The sequence below is a fragment of the Zeugodacus cucurbitae genome, chromosome 6 (assembly GCF_028554725.1).
Source record: "Zeugodacus cucurbitae isolate PBARC_wt_2022May chromosome 6, idZeuCucr1.2, whole genome shotgun sequence".
NCBI classification, from domain to species: domain Eukaryota; kingdom Metazoa; phylum Arthropoda; class Insecta; order Diptera; family Tephritidae; genus Zeugodacus; species Zeugodacus cucurbitae.
In genome coordinates this window covers 42,202,126-42,215,314 of record NC_071671.1, presented here as the reverse complement: position 1 = coordinate 42,215,314, position 13,189 = coordinate 42,202,126, and the positions used below count along the sequence as shown (strand labels likewise).

The window sequence follows — 13,189 nt, the reverse complement described above, 5'->3', positions numbered from 1 at the left end:
TTTAGAAATGAAACCGAAAATACATATTTAACGTAAATGTAACTTGTGGTCCAAGTCATTAAATACTTCCATACTTTCATTTCTTTGTTGATTAATATGAGGACGATGTAGACATAAGACTACGTGTATAAGATAAATTGAAAATTATCTCGGTTGTAAGTAAAGGCGTCTTATACATACTACTATAAGAGTTTGTACCATATACATTCTCCTCTTTTTTTAACTAAATATTTTAAAGATACGTTTTGCGTCAAATGCTTCAAGTCACTAAGAGAAGTAGTGTTATATGCTCGTGCGCCGCTTCTTCTTCTATCCAACCGTGCTCACTAAATAGTTCCACGCTAGTCAACTGACGCATTGACTGACTGGCCATGGCGCTGATGACTTTTGCAACGAACGAGTGTAACGGCAACTAAATAGTGCCCATCAAATTCTATTGTTATTACTAATGATTTCTTTATCGCAATCGAATGTGTGAGCGTTGCAAGAATGTAGTCGAAGTGTTGTAGTAAACAACAAGTTAATAGTACAAAGAGTTAGCCGGAGAAAAGGAGGAAGCAACAATGGCGAGCAAGCAAGCAAAAGCGGAAAATAAAGGGCAAGTAAGGAGGTGAATAGCGGAATGGAACAGTGGACGAATAAAGGAGGAATGTTAAATACATAGCTGGTTAAAGTATAAGAGAAAAAGGGTTTTGGTTTCGATTATTTTTAAGGAGAAAAGGCAGAGGATTACTTTTTTGAAACATCGAATTTAGTACAATTTCTTACATTTTGGAGTGTGTTGAGTACTTTTTGTTACCATGCAGCACTTGTGCACTCAACAAGCACACTATTTAACGCCATATTTTTAAGCAGAGTTACGACGCCCATTGGAGGGAGTTTGCAAATTGCAGGAACGAAGTTGTGAGTGGTACAATGTTGGCGCCGTGTGTCGATCGTCGGTTGAAGTGCAGGCAAGGCAATCAAGTTGAGGAGTGCTCCGAGTGGGTTAATGCGAAGTTTATTGAAAACTCAGCAACAACCGTTTTAAACTACACAACGGCGTGGTGCAGGCATTCGTTCACATTGGCTCTCTAGATACACTTCAGCGCCAGGCAATTGATGAAGTGCTGAGATAATATACTTCTGCCGGCAATGCGCACGAAATCAAGTGCCAGGCATGGCAGGTATTGGCAGTAATAGAAACAACAGCTGATTCTATATGCTTTGAATGAGTTTGCCGTGGTATAGTACTTTGACAGTGCCGCATGGGTTATGGTACTTGGCAGTTCAATAACCACATAGCTCGGTTTTTTTTTCCAAAGTGGGAAGCTTTACTGTAGACTCAGTATTAGATGTATACAATGAGCAGTCAAATGTTGAAAAATATTCTACAATACATTTTTACTTTTTTTTACTTTTACTTTATTAAGTCCTCTTTCGTAGAGATCTATTTTGAGTATGACGATTAAGTAAGCGAAACCTTTAGCCCATTTAGAGAACGTGGAAAATCTTCAACTTCCCTAACCTTGTAGAATATTTTATTATATTTATTTTTAGAACTGGCGTTTTCCCTCTACAAAGAACTCTGGTTTTCTTAGGTTCCAATTCCATACCTTAGGGTCTGTTTACGGAAATATGTACTTATTTCATAAGAGTCATGGTTTCAAAGTAGAAAGAGAGAGTAAGAGAGTGATAGAGAAATAGAGAGGGATGGATTAGGAGAGGAGAGGCGGGGCGGGGGAAAGTCAGGGATAAAATGAGGGAAAGAGAGAGACCGAGAAAGTAATGTTTACTGAACATATTTTCGAAGATTATATGCAGCAAATATGATCCACTTGTATTTAAAGGTTAACTGTTTTTATTTTTGAAGTCATTAATTAATAGAACAATTTTTAATGCGATATCTCAGAGTTGCCCAAATCTTTAACCAATCCAAATCAATTCTCTTGAGTAGTTATATTCCCTAATGGAGATCCGACTTTAATAACTCTTATATAGTGCAAGATAAGAGAAAGTTGACTTTAAAACAATATAAAATTTCAAGCGGCGTTCCGTAATACAAATTAAAATTAACTATTAATTACTCTAGTGTTTACAATAGCATTTTCAACGCTTAAATTGCCTCTAGAGCGCTTTAAAATTATCAAGCTACATAAATATTTCCGTACTCATGTATATACTTATGTGTATATTTAAGTAATTGGCATTTATTCGCAACGATACGAGCATTAATAGGAAACCTAAACGTGCTTAAGGGAAAATACTAAAGTTTCTGACGTAATTTCAATGTTTGCCAGCGGAGCATTCAAGCTAAAGCATAATGCATATAATTATCATGATTATGTACAAACACACGGCATAGAAAATAAGCCAATGCAGCAAATGTTCATAACATATGTAAATTACAGTATCTATGCGTTCTTCTTGATATATAATAGCATCTGGCTACAAGTAGACCTATAATAAAGTTTACATATATCTTTTTAGTTAAATCGCAAAACATATACACATACATTTAGCAACACACTCGAAGTGAACCAAATTAAGCTTTAATTCAGCCCTCAGTTAACAATTCCCCAATGTGCCGCTAAGTGCTACATTTTTCGGTTAGTTGCGCAGCGCCTGTATGTAGGCTAAACGAGTGAATTAGTGGGCGGCAACGCCGTTACAAAGGCCAACCCACACACATCAACTCACACATTTATGTGAGTAATGATGAGTGGGAGTACATCATTGCTTGAGCTGAGTCAGGAACTGGATATGACATTGCATTGGCCCATAAAGCACTTGATGGCATTAAATTGATTGGCAGATTGTTGAGTTTTCGAATGTAATCCACCGTTGGGTAGCTGCCTACTTGTTTTTGGCGAATCATGCCAATAAGTGCGCGTATGCAACTAGCTGGACTATTTGCGTGACTGGCGCTTTGGGGGTGTCACTTAATGGTTATTAGGGAATTAATGCTAGATTAGAACATTGATTAGGACACGTCAGGTTGTACACTACATTATATATGCTTATGTATGTGTGTGTGGTGGAAGCGACTATTTACATATGTACGCACACAAGTTGACACCCAAAAGCGAGGGCATATTTTAAAGGTATAATTATTTTGTCTGATACGTGCGCTTCTTTTTGGGGTAAGGGTAATTAATATGATTATGAATTAAAAAATGGGAATTTCATTAAAATAACGGATACCGCTAATATGTAAAGGAACTAATGTATAGTTGCCGTTGCATTAGTAGTCTAATGTAATATGATTTTGTATGTTGTCATCTCAGTCTACTCGCCGTACACAATAGGGGTATACTAGTTATATGACTTAACTGAAGTTGTGTTATGATCCAAAATTTACAAAAAACAATTACATATTTTTTTTTTATTTTTGGGAAAAAATAATCAAACAAACATCTACTTTTGCGTTTTATTTTCACTTTATCACATCCATGGCAATTGCATTTGAAAAGACAGAATTATTGTACTTAACATTTCACTGCAACAATAAATATTTGCATATAATTGTGCTGGTTCCTTTACATAAAATTTTTTTTCTATATTTAAGCACTTAAAAACTTTAAAAATTTACCAACGTTTAAGTTCTCATAACTTGTTTATCACAAATTCATATGTATCCCTCGAAATGAAAAAAACAAAAAACAAGTAAGGAAAGGCTAAGTTCGGGTGCAACCGAACATTTTATACTCTCGCAATTTATTTAGAGATTTAGAAAATTACCCTTAGGCACTGAGTTCTTCATGTTTGATATCAGGGGCCTTGAAAAGTCATGGTTCGATTTTGACAATTTTTCCACAAGTGATGTCACAGCTCAAATACTGTATTTGTGTAAAGTTTTATTTCGCTATCTTTATCGGTTCCTTAAGTATACATTATAAAGTGAACGAATCAGAAGGATTCAAAACTGAGTTATATGGGAAGCAGACATAGGTGAACCGATTTCGCTCATATTCCACCAGTGTCATCAGGGTGTCAAGAAAATATTATATACCATTGAAATCTGTCGAGTAGTTCCTGAGATATGGTTTGACCCATAAGTGGGCAACGCCACGCCCATGTTCCATTTTGTAAAAAGATCTCAGTGCAACTTCCTTCTGCCATTTCTTATGTAAAATTTGGTGTTTCTGACGTTTCTCGTTAGTGAGTTAACGCGCTTTTAGTCATTTTCAACCTAACCTTTGTATGGGAGGTGGGCGTGGTTATTATCCGATTAATTTCATTTTTGGACTGTATAAGGAAACGGCTGAAAGACACGACTGCAGAAAGTTTGGTTTGTATAGCTTTATTGGTTTGCGAGTTATATATAAAAAACCTATTTGAGGGCGGGGTCACACCCACTTTTCCAAAAAAATTACATTAAAATGTGCCCCTCCCTAATGCGATCCTATGTTCCAAATTTTATTTTCATAACTTTATTTATGGCTTAGTTATAGCACTTTATGTGTTTTTGGTTATCGCCATTTTGTGGGCGTGGCAGTGGTCCGATTCTGCCCATCTTCGAACTTAACCTTCTTATGGTGCCAAGGAACACGTGTTCCAAGTTTCATTTAGATATCTCAATTTTTACTCAAGTTACAGGTTGCACGGACGGACAGACGGACAGACGGACAGACGGACGGACGGACAGACAGACATCCGGATTTGAACTTTACTCGTCACCCTGATCACTTTGGTATATATAACCCTATATCTAACTCGTTTAGTTTTAGGACTTACGAACAACCGTTATGTGGACAAAACTATAATACTCTCTTAGCAACTTTTGTTGCGAGAGTATAAAAATATTTCGCTTTATCAATAAATTTCTACGAAAATCGTCTGATTGAACGACAACGCTTTGCTCTCATTCGAGATGAATTGCAAACACTCGAGAGCTTATTTGCCGCCAGCTTAACTCTTAACGCAACGGCAATTTGACAGTTAATACATATTTGAATAAAATATAAACGTTATTCACATTATAAAAATAATTTGCATGCAGCGCACTCACCTCATTATTTTCCGAATCGATTTCACTTGACTGCGCTGTTTGCTGAAGTTGTTGTGTTTGCTCTGCCCCCAACACCGACGTCGGCGTTCCCTTGACGACCGTCGGCGCTGACGTGGGTGCAGCGCGCAAGAGCAAGCGTTTGTAGTCTTCCTCCTGCTGGAGCGCTTCCTCACGTAGCTCCTGTATGAAGACCTCGTTCTGCTGCTGGCGCTCCCTCAGCGCGGCCACCTCCAACTTGAGTTGGGTGAAGTCGTTGCGCACCGTCGCCATGTCTTCGTAGCTCTGCGTGCGGTGGCTAATGCTTTTGCTGGCTTCACTGGCGAGCCCCTGCAATTCGACGAGTTGTTTGCGTATCTCGGCGATCGATTGCTGCAGCCACTCGACGGTGAGACGCTCCTTGTTGCCGCCTAGGTGACCATCACGCAAAGCGGCGACTTCGCGACTGCAAAGAGAGAACGGTGTACAGAAGTTAGCTAAAGGAAATCGCTAAGGAAATGTTGGGGTGGCGAAATGTAATGGAAGAGCGCAAAAAATGTAAATGAGAAATTTGAAAGTCGTCTGTTTACTTTTTATAATGGCATTTTTTCCGACGCACCCGCAGCCGCAACGCGCTGTTTGCCTTTGTCTTGGCGTTTGCTTTGTTTGCGTTAATCTTTTTTAATAAAATATCATATTATTTTGCTATTTCGCAGATTGAGTCGAGTCCACATGCAAATCGAATACTCAACCACACACACAAATACATATGAACATACATCCACCAGTGTGTGGGTAGCTAAAATAAACAGCAATTTTGTTGGCTCAGCGCTTTTATTGTTCCATTCGCTCAACTGTGTTGTAATCTACCGTTAGCTTACATAGACATGTATGGATTGTGTGTATGGGTGCTGGAAAGTGCCGCTCTCAGCAAAAAATTGCTTGCCCTCAGCAAGCCATCATCAAATTGAGTGTAAAGCCCAGCAGTATCCTGCACCTCTCCTCAATACCAGCGGCCCAGTATGCCGTCTAACCAACAATAGCAAGAATAACAATAACAACAGCAATCAGTAAGGCCACACCACACACTCCGCACTCATCTGGCATTCGTTGAAGGGCGTGGTTGTTTACACACTTGAGTGTTTACTTTGAATTTGCACCCAACCAAATTGGTGGCGTCCACTAGCAAACAGTGCGCTGAAAAAAGTATGCAGACAAAAAAAAGTACAACTAAGTGGCTAAAGCGATGATGGACAAGACAAGCGGGTGGCTGTACAGGTAATTTGCAGAGCCGGTGTCACACTGAATACACAGTGAAAAATCTGTTTTTGTGAAAATTTACTATGGTTAAAGTGGAGCAAAAACTTTTTGCTGACCGTTAACTGAGTTAATGGAAAGTTACATTTTGTTTCAAAATAAGTACAGAAAGCACAATCTCCTTTATTTAAATTTTCGGGTCAAAATTATATTTTAAGTGGCTCTTTCTACAACTTTGTATCGAACTTGCAAACATGAAATTCATTTCTTTAATAAGCTCCCGTCGACTCTTCAATACCAAAATATGTGTTCGGTTATCTTTGAAATATCTGAAGCCTCACTAAACTCGGACTTCTCCTCGGCAGTAATTTATATTTTTTTAACTTGAAACTTTAATATCTCATAAATACTTTTGATACCGTTGATTTTTGATACTTTCAAGTCTATGTTTTGTGAATATATCGATTATATACTCGTGTTTCGAATATAGAAAAATTATTATTTGTATAGAATACTTAGTAAGTCTATTCTCATAACAAAAAACTATTTTATTTGCGCTTCATTTGTTGTAAACGCCTCAGTTGTCAGCTTTGAAGGTATAGAAATCGCTCAGCTGATTCTCAGAACATAGCTTTCTAATCTTTAGAAATTTAATTTCTTTTCAATAAAGTCCTTACATATTCTATTGAGTTATAGTGAAATTTGTATGTTAAATATTTACTATTAATAATATATTATTTATTTAAATAGATAAATATATGTGATGCCAATGAGTTGAGTTTGGTGCATATTTAGTAACAAAATTGTTGATTGAATCACAATATAGAGACAAATTGATAAAATTTAGAAACTTATTTAATTGAAAAGTTCTAATAGTAACTTCACTGCATAATACTCTCCAACACAATCCACACACTGTGCAGTCGGTCGCACATTATTTCCAATTGTGTCCCCAACTGGCGTCGCAATGTGTGCTCATACTCCCACCAGAGTGGTATTCAATCTGTCATTTCCATACTGTTTACTCGAGGTAAACTTTACTTTTTCATATCTTGCTGTAATGCTCTGAAATGTGTTTTCTATGGCCGTTGCTCGTTCGCCTTCGGTGTGCCCTTGCCCTCTGACCAAGCACACGCGCTCCAATCCTATATAAATGTGTGTGTGTGTGTGTGTGTGTGCGTGATTTGTTTACTTTGACTTTGGCCACTCATAATTGCTTTTCAGGCTATTCAGCTGTCGTACTGCACATGCCGTCTCGTCTCGTTTTGCGTCGCTTTTTAGTCACTTTTCGTTTTCGTTTGTTTTATGGCAAACACCGTTATTGTTTGTTAAATTTAGCTTGGACTTAAGTTTGTTATTTATGTATATATCTGCTGGGTGCTGTTGCTGGCATTGTTGTTGTTGTTGTCATAAATCTGCCCGTTTCAAGTTTGTGAGGTGCGTAAAGCAATTTTAAGCTTTCTGTTCGCTTGTGTCAATTTATATTTATGCTTTGTAACTATTTTTGGTTTATTTGCATTTTTGGCCATTTTGAAAATGTCTTTATAATCGCATTGGCACCGCACGTTGCCAGCTGAGAGCGCAAATATTAAATTTGAGCTTAAACAAAAACAAAAACAAAAACAGCATAAATGGAAATCACTGTGGCAGTTTGTACTGCAAGTTGCTTTCACTCAATTTGGTTTTGTTTTAGTTGTTGTTGTTGTTGTATGGGAGAATGTCATTGTATTTAGCACGCCGCAAAGCAATTAAAATTCGATTAAGATAAGTAATTTGTTAAACAATATGACAATTTTCCACACCAGACGGTCGCCAGCACACAGTCGAGACGAAAAGTAGTGGAATTTAAGGCATAGTGTGGTGTAAAGGTGGTGTGGTCTGTAGGTGCTTATTTCACTAGGTAAGTTGCATTCTAAAATGCCAATATAATTGGTTTTAAATTACAAACTGGCAGAGAAAATGAATAATGATTCTTAGATGCCTATCGGCGCTACATAAGTAAAGAGAGCAGCTGATGGCCTAAGTGAGTAAAGTCAACAAACAAATAATGTCACTTTAAAATTCTTGCATTTTTAGAATTAATGTGTGGAATTAAAGTCGGACGACTGCAGATACCGTACTCCGTTGTCCAATAGAACTATTTAACTTTAAAGCTAAAGTACATTTCTATACAAACTTGGTTTCTGTTTTAACTCCACCACTTGGGCGAAAGAATTCCTCAAATAGAGAGTAAATCGATCATCCAAAGAATAGTTTGCCAGTTACTTTTGAATTCCTCAAATATTTCCATATTTTGTTGACACCGAAAAAAAATCTAACCTCAAATATTGACGGTCGCAAATGACACTTTGCATATAATTTTCCACCTCATTTTCACCGAAGCAACACAATCACAATGCCATTGTGACGCCTCATTACGCACGCATGCCGAGCGAAAATTAAGTGCTCGCCACATATATGTATAAGTGGATTTGTAAAGCACACTAGCATGCAATAAAGTGTGTCAGTTAAGTCACACAAAGCTGTTTAAGTGTGTGTGAATGTTATTGCTGAAAGTGGCTGGCGCTTAAGTACCGTAAACCGGTAACATGTGGCCACAAATACTTATTTAAGCAAATATAGTTGATGTATTAATGCATATAGTATATAAATGATGAGAGTATATAGTTGATATGTTATGCGTTTGATATTGCGAAAAATTTACTGTTAGTCCAATATTAATTTCATGGCATACAAGAGCAAGCGTAATAGTAAAAACGAATTAGAAATACCCGACTCAAGTGTGTGTGCACCACAGCTTTATACAATTTTGTTCTTTCCTTATAAAAAGAATTTCATTATTTCACTTTGGTTTTTGTTGTCTTTCTTTTCGACTGTTAGACTCAAATTGTCAATTATTCAAGATATGCATTAGCCTTCATTTGCCTCCCACGTATTTCATGCATTGCGCAAAATAGTGTCATTACCTATTCTTCCTCACACTGGCGCTCTCTATCTCTCTCTACCTCTATTTCCTAGCGTGTGTGCTTTGCCGCGCGATTCAAAAGTCAATTTCATTTACATTTTAAATTGCTTTGACATTTCGCATAACATTTGTTGGCACTGTGCTCGTTGGCAATGACCGTGTGTGCGCCCACCCTGCTGGGAAGTACATACATATGTACGTACCACATTGTAGAAATATATAGGAGATTGGCATATTTATGGTAATTGGTAGGCCATGAATTATTGAAATTTCAATTATTTTTCTTTCAAGATGATGCCAAGAATTCAATGAGCCAACAGCGAGGCGCTTAATGCTTTCTATGAATTTTAAACGACATTGAATAGATGCTTGCTTGGGAAAGAGGTGTTCATTGGGTGCTCTCTAAGCTATTAAGCAGTAATATATGTTAGAAAAAATAAGAAGAGTTTTGAACGAATTCTTTTAAAAATGAAACAGTACACTAAGTAAGATTCAAAAAAATATTTTATTTTATTATTTATAAACAATACCATTAAGGACCATTAAGTAGGTTAATACTTTTTATTTGATATTTATGTGGTCAACCATTAGTTTTTCCTACTGGGTTCATTAGTACCATAAATAGTAATAATGTAAATGTAAAAATCTCTTATATATGTATTGTATGTTCTTTTAGGTGGGAAAACTAGCTAAAACTAAATTTGCGTTTCCATGTATATGTGGGCTAAAGGACTGCGAGTAACTGGTATGCAAGTTAATAATAACTATATATGTGTAGAATTGTTGTTGTAAGCGCAGTAAAGGTCTGTTGACTTTTGAGTGACATTATAAAGGGTGATTTTTTAAGAGCTTGATAACTTTTTAAAAAAAAAAACGCATAAAATTTGCAAAATCTCATCGGTTCTTTATTTGAAACGTTCATGACATTTACTTTTTGAAGATAATTTCATTTAAATGTTGACCGCGGCTGCGTCTTAGGTGGTCCATTCGGAAAGTCCAATTTTGGGCAACTTTTTCGAGCATTTCGGCCGGAATAGCCCGAATTTCTTCGGAAATGTTGTCTTCCAAAGCTGGAATAGTTGCTGGCTTATTTCTGTAGACTTTAGACTTGACGTAGCCCCACAAAAAATAGTCTAAAGGCGTTAAATCGCATGATCTTGGTGGCCAACTTACGGGTCCATTTCTTGAGATGAATTGTTCTCCGAAGTTTTCCCTCAAAATGGCCATAGAATCGCGAGCTGTGTGGCATGTAGCGCCATCTTGTTGAAACCACATGTCAACCAAGTTCAGTTCTTCCATTTTTGGCAACAAAAAGTTTGTTAGCATCGAACGATAGCGATCGCCATTCACCGTAACGTTGCGTCCAACAGCATCTTTGAAAAAATACGGTCCAATGATTCCACCAGCGTACAAACCACACCAAACAGTGCATTTTTCGGGATGCATGGGCAGTTCTTGAACGGCTTCTGGTTGCTCTTCACCCCAAATGCGGCAATTTTGCTTATTTACGTAGCCATTCAACCAGAAATGAGCCTCATCGCTGAACAAAATTTGTCGATAAACACATTTCGAACCGAACACTGATTTTGGTAATAAAATTTAATGATTTGCAAGCGTTGCTCGTTAGTAAGTCTATTCATGATGAAATGTCAAAGCATACTGAGCATCTTTCTCTTTGACACCATGTCTGAAATCCCACGTGATCTGTCAAATACTAATGCATGAAAATCCTAACCTCAAAAAAATCACCCGTTAGTGAATCGATTGTCAAGCCCGTAGAGCGTATAAATAAAATAATTGAGACTATAAGTTAGGTCCAGTAGCAGAAAGCGAGGTGTATATGACTTATATAGGTAAAAAAATTTAGTTAAAGTCGTCTATCATTTCTGTATATATATATCTATATATTTCCTTTTGTCTCATTATCCTCAAGGTTTTTCGCATTAGAATAATTTTGCCAATGTATGCTAATTGGCTGTAAATTAGCTTCTTCTTCTATAATGTTAGGATAATTTATTGTGTTTATTTAGTTCAACGCCACTTTTTCGGATTAAAAATTTCAACTTCCTAATACTAAACCCAACTTAACGCCATTTGTTTGAACCAGCGCCACCACAACATGGATTTATTTTTATTGCCTACACTTTGTGCAAGCGTGTTTAATTTTATTGCACGCTAGTACTGTGGTCTGCATATGATGGTTGTTTTGCAACAACACACATGTCTTTGAAATTTCAACAACAACACTTGTGTTTAATGGCAAACGCGAGCTGTACTACAGTGCGTATGAGTAACTTTTTAATGGCATTTCAAACTGAGTACGCAAACCAACAGCACAAATGCCACAGTATTACAATATACAACAAGTAGAAGTTGTTGTTGTAGTTCGCGGTTTCATGTAGTTTTCATTGGAATTGCTTTTTTTGTTTGCTTGGTTTACTGGTTGCTTGTTGAAAGTTGATGTTATAACTGTTAATAACTGCAGGTGGTTTTAGCAGTTCATGTGTGTGTTTTAGGGAAAATATTGGATTTTAGATTGCGAAACAGCGTACATACATAGATTGGTTTGTAAATTTCTGTTTGATTTTCGTGCTTATATAATGGCTGTTCAGATGTTATTATTGTTGCAAATAAATCAATGCTAGAAAAACTGTTGTTTGTATGCATTGACTCTGGTTGATTGATATTGACGCTAATAATCATTTACATTTTAGTTAAATTTTTTCATTTTAAATAAGTATATATATAAAATAAATATTAATTCTTGTGCTGTTTTTTAATATTTTTTTATTTTATTTCATAAAATTTTTACTATTTATAAAGACTCTTCATCAAACACCTTTTCTTTTGACTCTGAAATTTTTTACAATTTTCCCGCATTAAAAATATTCGATTTTTATTCGCATACATATACATATATGCACATATAAGAAACGTGTGCGTACGTCAGCAGTCTGCCACAATTTTTGCGAAGAAATTTCATGGCACAGCACTTTTCAATATCAAAAACGGCAACGTCAAAAAGTTGACGTGCGTGGCTTGTAGTTGTAGTTGTTGGCTTGTTTATGCGCGCACACCAAAGCACAGCGAATGGCCACACACGCGCGTGGGTATATAGTGGGGAGTGTGTGGTGCTGCTGGTGGCGTTAATGTGGTCACAGAGCTGTCGCTGTGTAAAGAATATTCTCCACTGCGGTTATGCAATGAAATCACCAAAAGAAAAATCTGCTTGGCTACGCGTATTTGCAGGAAGTTACCGCGGTATGTCGGAGATTTTAAAATAAATTTGTGAAATTTTGATAAATTTGGGGAAAAGTGTGAAATATAAATATGAAATATAGTTGACGTAAATGGAAGAATAAGGGAGGAAGGAAAAATAGAGTAAATTAATATTAATAATGCAAATTGAAAGAAATGTTTTAAGGAAGCGAACATTAAGAATGGTTGAGGTTACTGAAGGGGAGGCCATTAGTTGTGTGTTAACGCTGACTTTGGAGACACATACTTGGTATGGCTTTTATTCGAATTATTTATACTAATAAAAGAAACTATTTTTAAATGTATTCCAATAGCTTGTATTGTCTGAGCTTTTTTTCTTTTAATTAAATTTTTAATTATTACATTACAGGAATTTCTAAATTGCAACTCCGCGCCTAGAAGTAGGCAATATTTATTTGCGTGTACTTCTTCTTACATATATGTATATACAGTCGACTCTCGTTAATTCAAACCTGCGATAATTCGAACCTCTCTATAATTCAAAGTTACCACGAGTTCCCTACTAAATCTCTTTATATTTCGAACTAAATCAATACATTTTCATACACTTGTTAATTCGAACGAAAAAATCATTGCTATTTAACAAAACGATGCGTTAATTCGGACTCATCAGCGTCCAACACTCGACAATTCAAAGTTGCAGAGAGAAGAGGCGGAAAGATTATAAGTACATTTTGCGACAAGTTCAAACTTGTATCAAGATACACGAGCCTTTGTTTTTG

General features: G+C 36.5%; 1 protein-coding gene across 1 annotated transcript in view; it reads right to left on the bottom strand.

The window, feature by feature from the left end:
* LOC105216086 (protein scabrous) overlaps positions 1–13,189 on the bottom strand; it is an 80,552-nt gene that overhangs the window by 56,427 nt on the left and 10,936 nt on the right. The window contains exon 2 of the mRNA XM_011190366.3: positions 4,991–5,432. Coding sequence (XP_011188668.2) covers positions 4,991–5,432 — 442 coding nt within the window. The remainder of the gene's footprint in view (positions 1–4,990; positions 5,433–13,189) is intronic.